The 20,000-nt window shown below is 48.1% G+C and overlaps 2 protein-coding genes across 3 annotated transcripts in view; both read left to right on the forward strand.

Moving 5' to 3' along the window:
• Positions 1–13,099, forward strand: part of LOC138636059 (zinc finger MIZ domain-containing protein 2-like) — a 20,538-nt gene extending 7,439 nt beyond the window's left edge. The window contains exons 3-21 of one of the 2 annotated variants that reach the window (XM_069723877.1): positions 1–90; positions 176–384; positions 536–695; positions 772–1,014; positions 1,291–1,450; positions 1,535–1,653; positions 1,755–1,847; positions 2,042–2,231; positions 2,511–2,652; positions 2,846–2,924; positions 3,258–3,389; positions 8,469–8,574; positions 8,850–9,007; positions 9,187–9,254; positions 9,447–9,515; positions 10,093–10,364; positions 10,452–10,624; positions 10,748–10,939; positions 11,183–13,099. The exon at positions 1–90 is cut by the window's left edge and continues 25 nt beyond it. In XM_069723877.1, coding sequence (XP_069579978.1) covers positions 1–90; positions 176–384; positions 536–695; positions 772–1,014; positions 1,291–1,450; positions 1,535–1,653; positions 1,755–1,847; positions 2,042–2,231; positions 2,511–2,652; positions 2,846–2,924; positions 3,258–3,389; positions 8,469–8,574; positions 8,850–9,007; positions 9,187–9,254; positions 9,447–9,515; positions 10,093–10,364; positions 10,452–10,624; positions 10,748–10,939; positions 11,183–11,290 — 2,763 coding nt within the window. In that variant the 3' untranslated portion in view covers positions 11,291–13,099. The remainder of the gene's footprint in view (positions 91–175; positions 385–535; positions 696–771; positions 1,015–1,290; positions 1,451–1,534; positions 1,654–1,754; positions 1,848–2,041; positions 2,232–2,510; positions 2,653–2,845; positions 2,925–3,257; positions 3,390–8,468; positions 8,575–8,849; positions 9,008–9,186; positions 9,255–9,446; positions 9,516–10,092; positions 10,365–10,451; positions 10,625–10,747; positions 10,940–11,182) is intronic. The other variant, XM_069723878.1, reaches the window with a different exon arrangement.
• A 2,641-nt stretch (positions 13,100–15,740) lies between these two features.
• On the forward strand, positions 15,741–18,244 carry ppiaa (peptidylprolyl isomerase Aa (cyclophilin A)). The gene is made up of 4 exons (XM_069723879.1): positions 15,741–15,898; positions 17,152–17,271; positions 17,381–17,553; positions 17,851–18,244. The coding sequence occupies exons 1-4, from the start codon at positions 15,830–15,832 to the stop codon at positions 17,981–17,983; spliced, it is 495 nt and encodes a 164-aa protein (XP_069579980.1). The 5' UTR covers positions 15,741–15,829; the 3' UTR covers positions 17,984–18,244.
• The last annotated feature ends 1,756 nt before the right edge of the window (positions 18,245–20,000 follow it).

Raw genomic sequence — 20,000 nt, forward strand, 5'->3', positions numbered from 1 at the left:
TCCAGCTGGCAGCAGCCCACCAATCAGCCCACAGGATCCCTCTCCGTGGTCACCACTGTGTGGGGCGTGACCAATCCCTCGGCCAGCCAGGTATGACATCACCAACCAGGAAGTAGACAGGCGAAGCGTTCAGCCTCCTCAGAGGATGATGACGAGCCGTTTATGTCTCCGTCAGGGTCTCGGTGGAGGTGTGATGGGGCCCGGGGCCAACCCGGGCGGGGGGCCCATGATGCAGGGCCCCGGGGGGCCGGGCATGGGCGGTGGGCCCGGAGGCTACATGAGCCAGCCGGGCTACGGAGAACCCAACAAGGGCTACATGAACCAGGGCATGTACGGGAGGAGCAGCGGGGGCTACGCTGGAGGCCCGGGGGGGTACACAGGGAGGTGGGTATTTGTTTGTTGTTGTTTTGAAGAACAGAAAATGTGTAGCGACACCTCGACACCACAAGAAGACTAGTTATTGATTAGTCTGACTCTCACTGTGGATAAACCACAACAAAGCGACTAAGCTCCGCCCCCTCCTCTCCGCCTGCAGCTACCCGTCGACCCCTGGAGGCTCCAGAGGATCAGCTGACTTCACTCAGGCTGCTGCCGCCGCCGCCGTCGCCGCTGCTGCCGCCACGGCAACTGCCACGGCCACGGCAACGGTCGCTGCCATCCAGGAGAAACAGAACCAGGAGATGAACTACGGACAGGTGAGCAGAGGGGGGACATGATGTCACAGTCGGATCATGAGGTCACATGATCGCATCATGTTGATGTTGTGTCCAGATGGGCGGTCCTGCCTACAACAACCAGTTCATGGCCCACTCGGGCCCCCGCGGCCCCCCCGGCATGGCTCCTGGAGGTATGGGACCCGGTCCAGGTCCCAACAGAGGACCCCCCTCCATGGGCCCCATGTATGGGCCTGGGGGGGGCCCACAGAGGGTCCCTCAGCACCCAACCTACGGCCCAGGACACCAGCAGGGACACCTGAGGCCCCCGCAGGGCCTGAAACGACCCTACAACCCTGAGGTGAGATTAATCTGATTACATCTGCATTAAACCAGAGTAATCTGATTACATCCTCGTTAAACCAGAGTAATCTAATTACATCCTCGTTAAACGAGAGAGTAATCTGATTACATACCCATTAAGCCTGATCAGATTTAATGGAGACGATTTTATTATCAGTCTGTTCTAGTTTGTGATGAAACTCGTGTTCAGTCGAATAAAAACTTCGTACGACAACTTGATGATATAAAATGATCACGTGAATTAAAGTAAATAAAAAGTACTTCCTGTCTTCAGTCGTATCCAGGAATGTCGCAGCAGTACGGCGTTCCCATTGGTTCCAGCGTGAACGTCATGTCGGGTCCCGGTGCCGCCGGGGGCTCGATGCCGGGTTCAGGTGGCGGTGGTCACGCCGGGCCCGTTCAGTACTCCAACCCCAACATGCAGTACCATTCAGGTAGGATGTCTGTGGGCGGGGCCAGTGGGAAACTGTTAGCATAGCGGCTGTTGCTAATGCTTCTTCTGTCTGTTTCCCTTACAGGTCCTGGTGGTCCAGGCCCCGCCCCCCAGCGGTCAGGCTCCTCCCCCTCCTATCAGAGCCATAAGATGCCCCTCCCACAGTACCCCTCCTCCGGACCCCCCAACCCGCAGTACTACAAGGTGAACAAGAAAACTGTTGACAAGTGATCTGTTTAAAAAGTGATGAGCAGATTAATTGATATTAAAGGTAATTAATAACTGTAAACTGTTTGTGTGTGCAGCATGACCAGTTCAATGGTCAGGGTGGAGGTTTGAACACTTTGACCACAGGGGGCGCTGGTGGTGTCTACAACTCCTTCAACCAGCCGTCTGGGGTAAGACCAGATGTATTATGGGGACGTTTCTGCCTTGTGAGGACATTCCTGTCTAATATTGAGAATTCAGCTTTGTGAGGACATTTCAGTAAAATAAAGAGATTTCTGCTAAATGAGGATATTTCTGAATTATGAGGACATTTTAGTACTCTCGACTTAAATGCAACAATTTACCTTCTCTCTCTCCCTGTTAGCCGGGGCGAGGGTTGCCAGGTTACCCCTCCTCTCCAGTTCCTGGAAACCCGACCCCTCCCATCACCCCCAGCAGCGCCATGGCCCCACCCTACATGTCGCCTGGCAACAGTGATGTCAAGCCGACACCCTCTTCCTTCCTGCCTGACATTAAACCCAACATGGCCGGCCTGGCCCCTCCCCCACCTACAGGTACACACACACACACACACACACACACACACACACACACACACACACACACACACACACACACACACACACACACACACACACACACACACACACACACACAGGTGATCCATAATGCAGCAGGTGACCAATCAGCCAGATTCAGGATCCATTCCACAGATACAAAGCAACTTAGTTCACTGAGCAGGGGATGGAATAACTGTATTATTATCATCAGTCATCAGTCATCAGTCACAGGAAGCGTGCAGGTGTCTGACTGCGTCGACTTCCTGCCAACAGGTAACCCGAGCGACGACCTGCGGCTGACCTTCCCGGTGAGGGATGGCGTGGTCCTAGAGCCCTTCAGATTAGAGCACAACCTGGCGGTCAGCAACCACGTCTTCCAGCTGAGAGACTCCGTCTACAAAACACTCATCCTCAGGTGATGACACGTCAGGAGGGGGGGGAAACACACACACACACACACACACACACACACACACACACACACACACACACACACACACACACACACACACACACACATACACACACACTGAGACTCACTGTGTGTGTGTGTGTGTGTGTGTGTGTGTGTGTGTGTGTGTGTGTGTGTGTGTGTGTGTGTGTGTCAGGCCTGACCTGGAGCTCCAGTTCAAGTGTTACCACCACGAGGATCGACAGATGAACACCAACTGGCCGGCGTCCGTTCAGGTCTGACCTTCATCCTCCTTCTTTTCTTTTGTTTTTTCCACTTCCTGTTTGTGTTTTAACTTCCTGTTTGTGTTGCCAGTTGAACTCTGGTCAAAACAACTTAAAAAAAAAAAAAAACTTTTTTAAAGAGGTTCGTGATCCCGATTGTCTAATAATTATTAGTTGCATTTTATTTAGAAAATTACTTCCTCAGCAATTGAAACGACTTTTATTCTGAAGGTTTAAACCCCTGAAATGAATCCACTCAATGGATCAATAATCATCACTGAGGTGTTAACCTTCTTCTTCCTCCTCCTCTTTCTCTTCATTCTTCCTCCTCCTCCTCCTCCTCAGGTGAGCGTCAACGCGACTCCTCTCAACATCGAGCGAGGCGACAACAAAACTTCCCACAAGCCTTTGTACCTGAAGCAGGTGTGTCAGCCGGGCAGGAACACAATCCAGATCACTGTGACGGCCTGCTGCTGCGTAAGAGACGCACACACACACACACACACACACACACACACACACACACACGCACGCACACACACACACACACACACGCACGCACACACACACACACACACACACACACACACACACACGCACGCACACACACACACACACACACACACACTCACGCACGCACACATACACACACACACACACACGCACGCACACACACACACACGCACGCACGCACGCACGCACACACACACACACACACACACACACACGCACACACACACACACACACACACACACACACACACACACACACACACACACACACACACACACACACACACGCACACATACACACACACACACACACACAGACACAAAGCGAGACATTGTTCCTCATTTTAACGCTCCGTCTGTTAGAAACTTAGTTCCTGTTTGTAAATATCTGAACGCAGTTCAGGGAGTTTGTAATTCACACCCTGAACCGTCAGGACCCGCTCAGCTTGGGTCAGAGCAATGAATCATTGTAGAACGTTGGATTCTGCAGCTATGGATTTAATTCAATTCAACTTAATTTCTATAGCGCCAAATCACAAAACAGGTTATTTCATGGTACTTAACACATTAAAGTCGTTACAACAGAACTTTACAATATTATACAGAGAAACCAACAATTCAACAATTCCCACATAAGCTAGGAGGGAAAAAAAACTCCCTTTAACAGGAAGAAACCTCCGACAGAACCAGGATCAGAGGTGGGCGGAGCATCTGTTAACAGAACCAGGATCAGAGGTGGGTGGAGCATCTGTTAACAGAAGCAGGATCAGGGGTGGGCGGAGCATCTGTTAACAGAACCAGGATCAGAGGTGGGCGGAGCATCTGTTAACAGAAGCAGGATCAGGGGTGGGCGGAGCATCTGTTAACAGAACCAGGATCAGAGGTGGGCGGAGCATCTGTTAACAGAACCAGGATCAGAGGTGGGCGGAGCATCTGTTAACAGAAGCAGGATCAGAGGTGGGCGGAGCATCTGTTAACAGAAGCAGGATCAGAGGTGGGCGGAGCATCTGCCTCGACCGGTTGGGGTGAGAGGAGAGCAGAGAGAGAAAAGGACAGCATAGAGATAGAAGAGAAGAACTGTTGGTGGAGACGACAATCACAGATCAGAGACATGCAGCTCCATGACGGGACATCTGGAAAAGAAAGAACAGAAACTACACGAGTGAAGGAACTGAATGGAGACAACAGATAATAAGAAGAAACTATGGGAGAGAAAAAGATGGTGAGGTATGAGTCAGTTAAAGAGTAGGAGGAAAGAAAAGAAGATCAGCATGTAACGAGGTCCTCCAGCAGCCTCGGCCTATAACAACATAACTAAGGGTTGGTTCAGGTCTACCTGAGCCAGCCCTAACTATAGGCTTTATCAAGAAGGAACATTTTGAGTCTAATCTTAAAGCTAGAGAGGGTTTCTGCCCCTCCAACACAAACTGGGAGCTGGTTCCACAGGGGAGGAGCCTGAACACTGAAGCTCCGCCTCCCATTCTACTTCTGGAAACTCTAGGAACCACAAGTAGACCAGCGTACTGAGAGAGGAGTGCTCTGCTCGGATTATATGGTTCTATAAGATCTCTAAGATATGATGGAGCCTGGTCATGTAGAGCTTTGTAAGTCATCAAGAGAACTTTAAATTATATTCTTGATTTCACAGGAAGCCAGTGAAGAGAAGATAAAACTGGAGAAATATGATCTCTCTTGATAAATCCCGTCAGTACTCTTGCTGCAGCATTTTGGATCAGCTGCATGTTTTTAATGAGTAATTTGGACATCCTAACAACAAGGAATTACAATAATCTAGTCTAGAAGTAACAAACACATGAATGAGTTTTTCTGCGTCACGCTGAGGAAGGATTTTCCTGATTTTATTAATATTACGTAGATGAAAGAAAGCAGTTCTGGAGATTTGCTTTATCTGGTGTCTAAAGGACAAATCCTCATCAAAGATGACTCCAAGGTTCATCACAGTTTTGCTGGAGGCCAAGACAACGTCATCTAGAGTAACTAAGTGATTACAGAAAGAGTTTCTGAGGTGTTTAGGACCAAGTACAAGAACTTCTGTTTTGTCTGAATTTAGAAGCAGGAAGTTTTTGGTCATCCAGGACTTGATGTCTTTTAGACAGGCTTCAAGTTTTACTAACTGATTAGTTTCATCTGGTTTTATAGAAAGATATAGCTGAGTGTCATCTGCATAACAATGGAAGTTGATGCAGTGCTTCCTGATGACATCTCCTAATGGAAGCATGTAGAAAGTAAAAAGTATTGGGCCTAACACTGAGCCTTGTGGAACTCCATAACTAACTCTTGTTTGTCTGGAAGACTCATTGTTGACATGGACAAACTGGAATCTATCTGATAAGTAGGATTTGAACCAGTCTAATGCAGTTCCTTTAACCCTCGTAACGTCTTCTAATCTCTGTAATAAGATCTTATGATCAATCGTATCAAAAGCAGCACTGAGGTCCAGAAGAACAAGTACAGAGACGAGTCCATTATCTGAGGCTAATAAAAGGTCCTTAGTAACTTTCACCAGAGCTGTTTCTGTGCTATGATGAACTCTAAAGACTGAAAATCTTCAAACAGATCGTTCCTTTGGAAATGATCACAAAGTTGATTTGCAACAACTTTTTCAAGGATTTTAGAAATAAACGTCAGGTTGTAAATTGGTCTGTCGTTTCCTAAAACAGCTGATCAAGAGTCGGCTTTTTAAGTAAAGGTTTAATTACAGCCACTTTAAAAGCCTGCGGTACATAGCTGGTTACAATAGATAGGTTGATCTGATCTAATATGGAAGTATTAATTAAAGGGAAGACTTCCTTAAAAAGTTTAGTTGGGATGAGATCTAACAGACAGCTAGAGGATCCAGATGAAGAACTAATTCTAGTTAACTCAGAGAGCTCAACAGGAGAGAAATGTTCCAAGTTTACATCTGGTCCTACAGTTGCTTTCAGGGCTGCTGTTGCTTAGCAACACATCAGTGATGGTGTCAGGAAGGGTCGGCCCAATTCTCTCCCTGATAGTAAGAATTTTATTAGTGAAGAAGTTAATGAAGTCATTACTGCTGAGAGCTGAAGGAATAGAGGACTCAACAGAACTGGGACTCTTTGTCAGCCTGCTACAGTGATGAAAAGAAACCTGGGGTTGTTCTTGTTGTCCTCTATTAATGATGAATAATATAAAGTTCTGGCCTTACCAAGAGCTTTCTTATATAATATTAGACTCTCCTTCCAGGCAGGTGAAATTCTTCTAAATTAGTGGAACTCCATTTCCTTTCCATCTTTCTAGTCGCTGCCTAGCAGAGCGTAGTTCTGAGTTGTACCATGGAGACAACTTCCTCTGGTTCATGACTCTTCTTCAGAGGGGCGACATCATCTAGAGTTGTAGCAGAGATACTGCAGTGTTTCCTACCAGATGATCCACTTGTGTGGGACTAAGATCAACGTAGATGTCTTCCACTGCTTTAACACACGGCATCGAAGAGGATAAACATGTAACTGCTTCCTTAAACTTGGCCACGGCATCATCTGACAGACATCTACTGTAGTGGGATTTATTCCCACATGCTGTGTCGTCCATTATTGTAACTTCAGATGTTAATAAGAAGTGGTCTGACAAAACAGGGTTTGGAGGAAATACTATTACATTTTCAGTTTCCATCCCATACGACAGAACCAGATGGAGGGTGTGGTTACCACGGTGACGGGGTTTATTTACATCCTGATAAAAGCCTATAGAATCTAATAATGAGCTGAAAGTAGAACTGAGGCTGTCGTTGTCCACGTCAACATGAATGTTAAAGTCTCCCACTATCATCACTTTATCTGAACTCAGCACTAAATCTGATCAAAAGTCAGAATTCAGTTAGAAACTCTGAATAAGGACCAGGTGGGAGATAAACAACAACAATACAATCCGTTTCTCTGCTTTCCAGTTTGGGTGAGAGACTAAGAGTCAGACTCTCAAATGATTTATAACTAAGTTTAGGCTTTGGATTAATTGATCAACTTGAGTGGAAGATTGCTGCCACTCCTCCTCCTCCTCCTCCTCCTCCTCCTCCTCCTCCTCTTCTTCCTCCTTCTCCTCCTCCTCCTGAATCTCTAGGAATATGATAATGAATATGACTGGGAGGAGTTGCTTCATTAATCCTACCATATTCTTCCTGTTGCAGCCAGGTCTCTGTGAGACAGTAAATCAATCTGATGATCAGTTATCAAGTCATTTACTAACAGAGATTTAGACCAGAGAGATCTCATATTTAATAGTCCGCTTTTAATTGTCAGATTTTTTTGATCCATTAATTTGGTAGGATCCATTTTTATTACATTTTTATTGATAGATCTTTCCTTGAGTTTTTTAAATATAGGTGGTCTGGGTACAGACACAACCTCTACAGGATGTTGAAGGTTTTTGGTGAGTGACAGCTCTAAAGAAGCTGCAGAGGAGCTGTAAGACTGCAGCTCTGCGTCCTGGCCTCAACCCTGGATGTCAGGTTTTAGGGCTGTTAAGAGACACGGCCATGTTTCTAGAAAGAAGAGCTGCACCATCTAAAGTAGGATGGATGCCGTCTCTCCGGATCAGACCAGGTTTCCCCCAGAAAGTATTCCAGTTGTCAATGAAGCCCACGTTGTTAGCGGGACATCACCTCGACAACCAGCGGTGAAGTGAAGACGTACGGCTGAACATATCATCACTGGTCCGGTTAGGAAGGAGTCCAGAGAAAACTACGGAGTCCCACGTTGTTTTTGAAAAGTTGGACACCGATTCAATGTTAACTTTAGTGACCTCCGATTGGTGTATGAATGATGAATGAAGTGTGTGAGGGGGCGGAGCTCCAGCGCTGCTGTGGATCTAATGAGTGAGAAATTAGACAATTAGACGGCTAAAAGATCAAAAGAGGAGGAGCCAGAGGAGGCACTGAACAAACGAGCATCACGCAGCATCTGGTTTTAAAAAGCTGCTTTAATCTTCTTTCTGTAACGTTGAGCTGATCATCAGAATCCTTCAGGAGAAGAAATACGTCAATAATCAATTCTGTCTTCTGTCCTTCAGTCTCACCTGTTCGTCCTCCAGCTGGTTCATCGGCCGTCGGTTCGCTCGGTGCTGCAGGGACTCATGAAGAAGAGGCTGCTGCCAGCGGAGCACTGCGTCACCAAGAGTAGGCTCCTCCCCCTCCTCTTCCTCCTCTTCATCATTTTATTAAACCAAGATGTAAATTTTAATCTTTCATTTTCATTATTTGAATGACCTTAATGCAGTAAATTTTCAAGAACAAAGAATGCATGCTGGGAAACGCTCATCTATCAGTTCTACGACCTCACTTCTTGTTGTGTTTGGGTTGAGGGGGAGGGGCTAATCCTGGTTCATGTTTCTGGGCTTCAGACTTTGTTTGTTGTCAACGTTTTGTGACCTTGTTGGTTTTCCTCATCTCAGTAAAGAGGAACTTCAGCAGCGGTTCGATTCCCGGGACCCCCGGGCTCAACGGAGAGGACGGCGTGGAGCAGACCGCCATCAGAGTCTCCTTGAAGTGTCCAATCACGTTCCGCCGCATCCAGCTGCCCGCCAGAGGCCACGACTGCCGACACATACAGGTCAGAGCGGCGGTCAATCACAGTTCCCCGCGCGCTGTGATGTCAGAGCAGCGGCCAATGTATAAAAAAACAGAAGTTACAAAGTTTCCCAATTTGAAAACATTAGCATTAGCTTTAGCATTAGCTTTAACATTAGCTTTAGCACAGCTGATTGTTCAGTCTGCCGTTTCTGTGTTTAGTGTTTCGATCTGGAGTCGTACCTGCAACTCAACTGTGAGAGAGGAACATGGAGGTGCCCCGTGTGCAAGTATGTAACACACACACACACACACACACACACACACACACACACACACACACACACGTTCTTTCGGCTATTTCATCAGTGCACCAAGAATTGATCCAACTGTCGTGTGTGTGTGTGTGTGTGTGTGTGTGTGTGTGTGTGTGTGTGTGTGTGTGTGTGTGTGTGTGTGTGTGTGTGTGTGTGTGTGTGTAGTAAAACAGCTCTGTTGGAGGGTCTGGAGGTGGATCAGTACATGTTGGGGATCCTCATCTTCGTCCAGAAGTAAGTTGTTTTTTTCTGCTGGTTTTTCAAAGTAAAAGCATCCAGAGGATGAAGTGGTGAATGTTGGAGCTGCAGATGAAAAACAAACCGGCTCCATCTTCTCCTGAAACTGTCTGACAAGGTTTCACATGGGAGAATAATTTAGTTTTATAAATCTAATAAAATATTTTGCTTTTATTGTGAAGGTCTAACAGTTGAATTCCTTTCAAATTCCTCACAAACATTCAAGGATGAGCTGATTAGATTCTGATGGAAGGAATACAGGAGGCAGGTGTCATATGTCACTGATGTCAGGAACCAATCACGTCAGCCTGGGGGTGGGGCAGGTGGATGGATCTGTTTACATATTAATAGATCCACACACACACTGAATGGAGGTGTCGGTTTACATCTGAGACACTTATTCTACTTTTAATAAAGAAAGATTAACTTTTTAAAGGTTTAATCAGTAACTGGAAGAAAAAAAAATATATGAAATGTAAAAAAATATATATTTTTTTAAATGTTTAATGTTTACTGTCCCTTTAAATGATCCAAGAAACTGATGAAGAACTGTCCTCCTCCTCCTCCTCCTCAGCAGCTCAGAGTATGAGGAGATCACCATCGACCCGGTCTGCAGCTGGAAGCCGGTCCCGGTGAAACCGGACCTCCATGTGAAGGAGGAGTCCGATGGTCCGGTTCTGAAGCGGTGCCGGACCCTCAGCCCGAGTCACATGGTCCTGCCCAGCGTCATGGAGATGATTGCTTCGCTAGGCCCCGCCCCCTCCTCCTCCTCCCCGATGCCATACCCCTCCCTGCCTGCAGGGGGCGGGAACAACCGCAGCAACACACCGGACTACCCTGGACCAGGTGGGCCGGTCAGAACCAGGACCAGGACCGGCTGTGTCAGTGGTCCGTCGGACCTGATCACATGTATTGATCTGTGTCCTCCTGCAGCTCCGTCCTACCCCGGGCAGCCCGTCGCCTTCTCAGACTTCAGCGGACCCGGGACCCCCGGAGTGGGCGGAGACTTCTCCTCCCCCGGCCCCCCCCCTCTGTCCTACCAGTCCGAGCTCTCCAGCGCCCTCCTCACCCCCGACAAACCCCTGCCTCACCCGCTGGCTGCACAGGTACTCACAACATCATCATCATCATCATCATCATCTTCATCAATCCAGAGTTTTAATCAGCTCAATAAAAAACACTTCCATTTTTTTTCCTTCCTAACTCCTCCCCCTCTCTTTTCCTCTCAGATTTCGGTTTCGGGCCGTCTGGACTCCAGTTCCCATGGTGCCCCTCTCTGCCAGCCGCAGGGTCTCCATGGCAACTCCCAACTGGGGGGCGGCAACCAGATGATGCAGCGTAGCAACCAGAATCCCCGTCTCCAAGGTGACGGTTCCTTCGGGCTCGGGGGGTCGGCAGAGGTTCCGGAACCTTCTTTGGACGTGAGTAGAACCCGACTCGGACGGTACAGACGTCCCGGTTCTACCGGATCCACTCAGACGGTTCAGAGGGGTGATGATGAAGAAGATAATCATCATCACCCCTCTGAAGTCTCTTTCAGCTCCTGTGTTGGCTTCACTGTTTTGGTTGTCTCTGTGCTCTCGTTGTTGTTTTTTCTCTGTGCTCTCATTGGTCGGTTCCCTCTCTGCTGATTGGACCTCACGTTGTCCCGTTTGTCTCCTCAGCTGCTCCCGGAGCTGACCAACCCGGACGAGCTGCTGTCCTACCTCGGCCCTCCGGACCTCCCGAACAACAACAACGACGACCTGCTGTCGCTGTTCGAGAACAACTGAACACAAACACTCGATGAGACTTTACTGTAACACAAACTGTTTTCCCTCGCCGTCGTCATGGCCACCAGTCCAACATGGCCGCCGTCCGCTCAGGACGCAGCGGACGGTTTGAAGGCAAGAAAGAAAGAAAAAACACCTTTTGTGAATGAATTCTGAAACTTTGATGTGACGATGAACTCGATGGTAACTTTATTTTATTGTTTTTTTTTATTCTCTGTATTTTCATGCTTCATCCTTCATTCCTTGTCGGACCGACAGTATTTAAAGATGGCGACGCCCACGCCGCTGCTCTCACGTCCTTCAACCTCCTTCGTCGTCATGACGATAAAGACGAAACATGTGCGAGCAGCGGCGAGGCGCTTTGAAACGTGACGTATGAACAGCTGATCCGTCCGTGGCTGTTTTTTTGTTTGAAGAGACGAAGACGTCGTGATTTACACTGAGAGACAGTGATGAGCTTCTTATGCTGTCCAACACATCCATCAATCAATCGATCGATCGATCTATCGATCAGTCGGAAAATTTCATTTAAAAAAAGATATTTTTTGAAAACAGCCAAAAACGAAGATTCACTCGTTTCTTCTTTCTTCTGATTTTTATCTGTAAAATCTTCCTGATGATGAAACGTTGACACCGAGACGCTGTTTGAAGAAGAAACAAGAGGAGGAGGATTTTTGTTCTTGAGAAAAAAGTTCAAATTATTTTTCCAGAATAAAATTACATCAGAATCAGCTTTAGTTTAAAAAGAAAATAAACAGTTTGGTCAAAAGTTTCAGGACTTTGAAAAGATTGAAAGTTTCAGAAGGATTTGAGGGTTTCAATGGTTACACCTGCAGCAGTACAAAGAGGACATGCATTTAACCATCATCCATCAGTGATGTCATCATCCATCAGTGATGTCATCGTTGGTTTGTGAACGTTATGAATCCTCCAGTTCAGATTCTGTCCGTCACCATCTTTGCTAGTTCAAAGCGGTTTGGAGCAGGAAGTGACCATATTTGGACGAGCTGGGGGAGGAGCCAGAGGTGGATCTGACCGATCTGATTGGAAACCTGACGATACTACGTCCCGCCCACCGATAGCTGTAACCTGACTGCACCACAGGCCTGTCAATCAAACAGACACGCCCCCAAAAACAGGTCTTCTTGAATCTTCTTTTCTAATGAATGAGGGATTATTTTCAGATGGACCTCCAGAAAACTAAGAAGAAGGAGTGACTTTAGCTAACAACACCGAGAGAACTGATGGACACATTTTATTCACTTTGGATTTGATGAGAGAAGTTGAATGGGAGTCTATGGAGCCGGAGGCTTTTTGGAGCCGACCTCTAGTGGCACTCGCTGGTATTGCAGCTGAAGACACTTCTGGATCAGAACCATTTTACAGACCTGAAGCTACAAACTCTTTTAGAAACAGTCTGTGATGTCATCACCTGATCGAGGTGTTTGATCCTGAAGGTCCAAACAAGATTCATTTGATCTCAACATTTTCACTTTATTCTCAAATTACTAAATAATTAAAAAAATCTTCCTCCTCTGATTTTGTGTCTCCAACAACAAACTGATTTCTCTCCTGTGGCTCAGTGTAAATCACACTTGGACGTCTCCGACACACCTGACATCTACCGAGCTGGACTCCCCTCAACAGAGTCCCGCCTTCCTCCTCCTCTTCATCACTGTATGTCGTGAAGTGAGTAGAGTCCCGACAGTCGTGGTGTCTCCAGGAGAATAAAACCGTACCTGATGACTCTGTAGGATTTAGTGACCACCTTTGTAATTTAATAAACACGCACTGGAAAGACACGCAGAACACACGTGTGTGAGGTCATCAATGACACGTGAAGGAGACGGGAAACAGGAAGTCAGATGAGTTGAAGGTTTGATGGTTCTGATCAGATTGATCGACTAGACTCAAACTAGTCCTAACCAGGTCTAAGACTACGTCCTAAACCTGTCCTAAAACTAGTCCTAACCGGGTCTAAGACTACGTCCTGAACCTGTCTTGAAACTAGTCCTAACTGGGTCTAAGACTATGTCCTAAACCTGTCCTAAAACTAGTCCTAACCAGGTCTAAGACTACGTCCTAAACCTGTCCTAAAACTAGTACTAACCAGGTCTAAGACTACGTCCTGAACCTGTCCTGAAACTAGTCCTAACTGGGTCTAAGACTACGTCCTAAACCTGTCCTAAAACTAGTCCTAACTGGTTCTAAGACTACATCCTAAACCTGTTCTAAAACTAGTCCTAACTGGGTCTAAGACTACGTCCTAAACCTGTCCTAAAACTAGTCCTAACCGGGTCTAAGACTACGTCCTGAATTAGTTCTAATTGGGTCTAAGACTACGTCCTAAAGCTGTCCTAAAACTAGTCCTAATCGGGTCTAAGACTATGTCCTAAAACTAGTCCTAACTGGGTCTACGACTATGTCCTAAACTTGTCCTAAAACTAGTCCTAACCGGGTCTAAGACTATATCCTGAACCTGTCCTAATTGGGTCTGAGACTACGTCCTGATCCTGTCCTACAACTATTCCTAATCGGGTCTAAAACTACGTTCTAAAACTAGTCCTAACCAGGTCTACGAATGTCCTAAACCTGTCCTAAAACTAGTCCTAACCAGGTCTACGAATGTCCTAAACCTGTCCTAAAACTAGTCCTAACCGGGTTTAAGACTATATCCTGAACCTGTCCTAAAACTAGTCCTAACAGGGTCTAAGACTATGTCCTAAAACTAGTCCTAACCGGGTCTAAGACTACGTCCTGAACTAGTTCTAATTGGGTCTAAGACTACGTCCTGAACCTGTCATAAAACTAGTCCTAATCGGGTCTAAAACTATGTCCTAAAACTAGTCCTAACCGGGTCTGCGACTATGTCCTAGACTTGTCCTAATCGGGTCTAAAACTATGTCCTGAACCTGTCCTAAAACTAGTCCTAACTGGGTCTAAGACTACGTCCTAAAACTAGTCCTAACTGGGTCTAAGACTACGTCCTAAACCTGTCCTAAAACTAGTCCTAACTGGGTTTAAGACTACGTCCTAAACCTGTCCTAAAACTAGTCCTAACTGGGTCTAAGACTATGTTCTAAACCTGTCCTAAAACTAGACCTAACCGGGTCTAAGACTATGTCCTAAACCTGTCCTAGACGATCTGAACCAATCAGCTGACAGGCCAGATGTCATTTTCGGCCTTTCCCATCATGCCCTGCACCGGTGTGGTGAAGACGACCGTGTGATGCTCTCTTCAGGATGAATCGCAGACAGCTCATCAGAGGTCAACTAAAGGTCATCAATGACCTCGACCTGCAGCAGGTCAAAGGTCAGAACCCACCTGTGGGCTTTAAAGTGATACTTACTGTTACTCAGGTGTTGTTCACCTGTCGGCTCACTTCCTGCCTCATTTTACACTAAACACTGAAAACATCCCATAATAAACATCCCAGAGCTGCAGGTCTATTCATCCCAGTAAAACATGGATGTTTTTATTCATATTGATTCATAACACGTGAACCAAAGTTCACAAGGACGTTTATTTATGTGAATTAAATCCTCCAAAGTTTTACTTGTTTTCTGTTAAAAAATGTTTTTTTTTAATCAAACTTAGTTTTTTTTCATTTGAACTGATTATTCAGCTGATTAACATTTTGAAGCATGAAGATCTTCATTTTTCTGTCTTCACACAAAAAAAGTTTTAGCTGTTTAACCTTTTAACTTTTAGTTCGCAAGTTACCTTTAGCGAACGTATTTCTGAGCTCTTTGTTGAGACTATTTGAACTTTAGTCAACGTTAACTGGCGATTCAATATTTTCCTTTTGTTTTTGAAATCATATTTTCTGTTTGCTGAAATGAGTTTATCTGATCTTTCCCAGGAAACTGCAGTTATAACTTCAACCACAAGGTGGTGCTAATCACGGGATTAATAGACAGACAGACTGACTTTGACTCCTGCCTTTTCCACAACACTCATTAAAACGCTTCCGGTCCGGACCCGCCCGGTTTCGGTGACTCGGATCTTCCAGTTCAAGTTCCCGCGCTCACTTTGTTCTTTCTGTTGGAGAACAGGACGGACCGCGCCCTGCCCGCGTGACCGCGCCCTGCCCGCGTGACCGCGCACCCACATTTCACCCTGACAGCGGGAGCGCGCGCTTACTGCAGGGCGTTCGCCGCGTGCATCTGCGGCGCGGCGCGCGCTGCTCCGGTATGAACACCGGGCACACCGGAACGGGGCGGTGTTAGACGGAGCAAGTGGGGACGAAACCCGGTGACGTTCAGTCGGAGATACAAATCAAACACACCGCGAGCTGCGTCTGTCCGTCGACAGCCAGTGAAAACGCAGAGCATCTGATCTGGCTGCTGATTTGCCAAAATAAGTGCCGATTAATGACGTCAGCGTTGCCAATTGGCTTGCTGTGATTTTGCTCCGCCCACTTGGCGTCTTATATAAAGTCGCCCCACGTCCCTCCATCTTTTTCGGTTCCTTGCGGCCCGCCGTGTTCTTTCACCGGAAAACTCGCCAGTCCCGCCGCAGCAGTTCGTCCTGCCGAAATGGACCGACCCAAAGTCTTCTTCGACGTCACCGCTGGCGGGAAACCCCTCGGCCGGGTCGTGATGGAGGTAAAGCCGAGCTGATGTTAGAAGGGCCGTGAACGGGAGTGTCAGGCCGGGGTCTGCTGCCCGCTGCTCGGTGTCAGATCCTCCGGTCTCCTCCCGGTGTCCCTCCCGGTGTCCGGTTACTGAGGACAAACCCGACTTCACAACCCGCCGTTAGCATTTAGCTGCATTTAGCATTGGCACGGCTAGCCCGCTGTCACGTGTTTGTGGCTTCCAGCCGGCGCGTGCGCGTGAACGTCCGCTGAGCCTCGTGGGTTTGATCATCTTCACCGACCGCGGTTAAAGTCCAGGTCGTGGAACTGGTTCCGTGCCGGTGTTCCCGCACCACCCGGCAGGAGGGACTCTTGTCCCGGTGCCGTTTCACCGGACACCGGTTTAACCCGCCGCTGCTAACAGTCTAGCATAACTCTGCTAATGCTAACGGGACGTGAAGCGCGCGCTTCTTTGTTGCAGCGACCAACGGCCTTCACGCGCACCCGGTAAACCGCCACCGGGCCTCCCGGTAAACCGTCACCGGGCCTCCCGGTAATCCGTCACCGGGCCTCCCGGTAAACCGTCACCGGGCCTCCCGGTAAACCGCCACCGGGCCTCCCGGTAAACCGTCACCGGGCCTCCCGGTAAACCGTCACCGGGCCTCCCGCCGGCTGCTCGTGGAGCTTCTGTCTGAAAGTGAGGCGGGTCGTTATTTAATTAAACTGTTTATCCGTCACGTGCACGTTAGCAGCCGAAGCTAACGTCTTCGGTTTCCGTGCTCGTGTCCGCGAGAGTATTTCTGGAAAGTTCCACTGTGCACGCGCAGGAGGGGGAGGGGGGGCGATCCAGAATGCGGATGTTGGGACCGGGACACCTTTCATCCTTTGTACAGTGATTCAGCTCGACGTGACGTCACCGTGACGTCGGGTCGACGGCTCTTTGTTTCGCGGTGATCTTCCGTGTTTCCGTCAGACTAGCACACCTAGCATGCTAGCGCCAGCCATTTTGTGCGCCAGCGGCGGATCTCCATCTTGGCTGTTGAACCCGGTCCGTCCGGTTTAAGCGGCCCTCGTGACACCCCGCCATCCGCGTGAGGCTTTAACGTCCCGCCCACGTGTGAGTGACGCAGCAGGTGTTCTGATCAGCTCCTTATTCTCCTCCAACATCAAAGTGTCTCTGCCGATAGGTCGGTTTGGGCTCGTGGCCCGGACGGCTACCGGCCCAAACCTCGCGACTGTGTTTGTTTCTGCGGCGCTCTTCTTCACGTCCCGTCCCGTCCGCAGCTCCGACCCGACGTGGTGCCCAAGACCGCCGAGAACTTCCGAGCCCTGTGCACCGGGGAGAAGGGCTTCGGCTACAAGGGCTGCAGCTTCCACCGCGTCATCCCGGACTTCATGTGTCAGGTGAGTGGGGGGGGGGGGGGGTGATGTCATACCGCCCTGCAGACCCGTGAAATGACCTCGGGCCACAGAGTTCCTCACCGACCCGGTCGTGCGCGTATTTGTCCTGCAGGGCGGCGACTTCACCAAACACGACGGAACCGGAGGGAAGTCCATCTACGGGAACAAGTTCGCTGACGAGAACTTCACCCTGACGCACACCGGAGCCGGGATCCTGTCCATGGCCAACGCTGGACCCAACACCAACGGGTCCCAGTTCTTCATCTGCACCGCCAAGACCACATGGTACACACGGAGACACACACACAGAGACACACACACGGAGACACACAGACACAGAGACACACACACGGAGACACACAGAGACACACACACGGAGACACACAGACACACACACACACACACACAGACACAGAGACACACACACACGGAGACACACAGACACAGAGACACACACACACGGAGACACACAGACACACACACACGGACACACAGACACAGAGACACACACACACGGAGACACACACATACAGACAGGTGTGTGTCCTTGTCCTGACCTTGTGCCCTGCTCTCTGCCTGCAGGCTCGACGGGAAGCACGTGGTGTTCGGCCAGGTGGTGGAGGGTCTGGACGTGGTGAAGAAGATGGAGTCCAAGGGGTCCCAGTCGGGCAAAACCTCATGCAAGCTGGCCATCGGTGACTGCGGGCAGCTCTGAGCTCCAGCACCTGTCCCTTCCTGCTCACCCTGTAGCCACACCCCCTCCCTGTAGCCCCGCCCCTTCATCATTCAACATTCCTATTGATGGAAATTCGACTGATCCCTGTTTTGTTTTTTTTTGTTGTTTCTGCATTTGTGACAAAGTTTCTTTTGCATTAACATTTTTTTTCCACAAAAGTCCTTTTTTTTTTTTTTTTTTTTTTTTTTTTGTTAACTGAAAAAAATTAAATAAGGAAATAAAACAAAGATGCCTTGATGATCGAAACGTCTGTTTGGCTTTTTAATCTTCTGAAAGTTTGAAGTTAACCTGATGCTTCCTGATTATTTGGTAAAACCTCCAAACTACCTGCGTTGCATCAGTCCACTTTAATGTACTTAAAGCTTGAAGGATCAGAGCAGTGATGCAATCTGATTACAGAATTTAAAAAAAAAACGTTTTTACCAGAATGTCTTGAACAAGTTTTTAAAAACAGGAAGTTTAAAAAGTGTTTCAGAGTTTAAAACAAACTGCATGTTTTTAATCCCTCTTCAATAAATCTTGTGTTGATAGAAACCTTATGTTAGTGTTTTAATATTTCAGGGGTCAGACTGAGAACCCCTGCCGGTAGTCCTCAGTACTGCACCCAGAGGCCATGTGACCATCCTGACGTCACATCAACTGGAGATTAAAATAACCTGACGGATCACAATGAAACTGAAGAGGTCTTAATATTTATATTGTTCCATTATAGTTAATTATACAAAAACCGATGCTTTCAAAAATATATTCAACTTTATCACAATAGTCAAAATTAATGTCTGTATATCCATATGATTTTAACAAGAAAACTAGATATGAATGTAAAATGATTTAAATGAAGACAAAATGTCATTTAGAAATATATTGAAAGATTAAACCAAGTATTAACATTTGAAAAATAAAATATAAAAACCCTCTACAACTCTCAGTTGAACTTTTTTGTGGTCCTGTAGTGTCCCTTGTTTTTTTCCAGCAGGAAATAAAATATTGTGGCCCCGCCCCCCTGTTCTGTGGCAGAAAGAAAGGAGGAGCTGTCAGTCAAACCCCGCTGGCCCCGCCCACAAACAGTCTGACACACACCTGAGAGGAAATTATTAACTTTTAAAGAATTTTATTGAACAAAAAAGGAGATCAAGGGTTTCTCCGGCGGTCCGGACCGACGGATTGCAGCGTCCACCTGTCCGGTGTGATGTCCTCACCGGACAGGAAACTCCTCCTACAGACTTAAATAAAAGGTGGACAGATTGTTCGTGTTCAGCAGCGCTCCTCCGGCGTCCGCCTCTTCTTCCCAGAATGCCTTGTGTTCCTGCGGCCCGGTTCCGGCTGGGCCACGCACACCCCCTGACCCGTGTTCCTGCCCGGCTCCGGGCGGCCGGCGGCGGCGCAGGTGAGCCCGGCGTCGCAGCCGCAGCGGCCGAGGTTCCTGCGCAGCTTGGTGGCGCCCCGCAGCAGACAGGCCTCGCCCTCCACCGGGATCCTCTGGCACCGCCTCCCCGTCAGGTAGCGGACGCAGCACAGACCCGCCGAGCAGTCGCCCGACCGCACGCAGAGAGACATCTCCGGCGCTGAAACACACACGGGCGTCACGGCCGAGGAACCCTGCAGCAGTGCATGCTGGGAGTCGTAGTTCAAACACTCACCTCTGGTCCTGTTGAAGCCGTCGGTGACTCGCCGTCTGTCCGTCTCTCTGTCTCGCTGTCTGTCCGCCGGCCGGCTGGACGACGACCTCCTCTGAGCTCTGTTACTGCAGCCGGACTTCTGTTGGATGGAGACATGGACAGAAGTTTGATTTTGGGGGACAGACGTGTTTATATTTGGATCAGAACCACAGACTGTTCATAAAAGAGTTTGTATCTTCAGGTCTGTAAAATGGTTCTGATCCAGAAGTGTCTTCAGCTGCAATACCAGCGAGTGCCACTAGAGGTCGGCTCCAAAAAGCCTCCGGCTCCATAGACTCCCATTCAACTTCTCTCATCAAATCCAAAGTGAATAAAAT

Source organism: Brachyistius frenatus, unplaced genomic scaffold (assembly GCF_029030835.1).
Source record: "Brachyistius frenatus isolate BFR_SWC_R1_liver_20210118 unplaced genomic scaffold, ASM2903083v1 Contig_349, whole genome shotgun sequence".
In the NCBI taxonomy this organism is placed as follows: domain Eukaryota; kingdom Metazoa; phylum Chordata; class Actinopteri; family Embiotocidae; genus Brachyistius; species Brachyistius frenatus.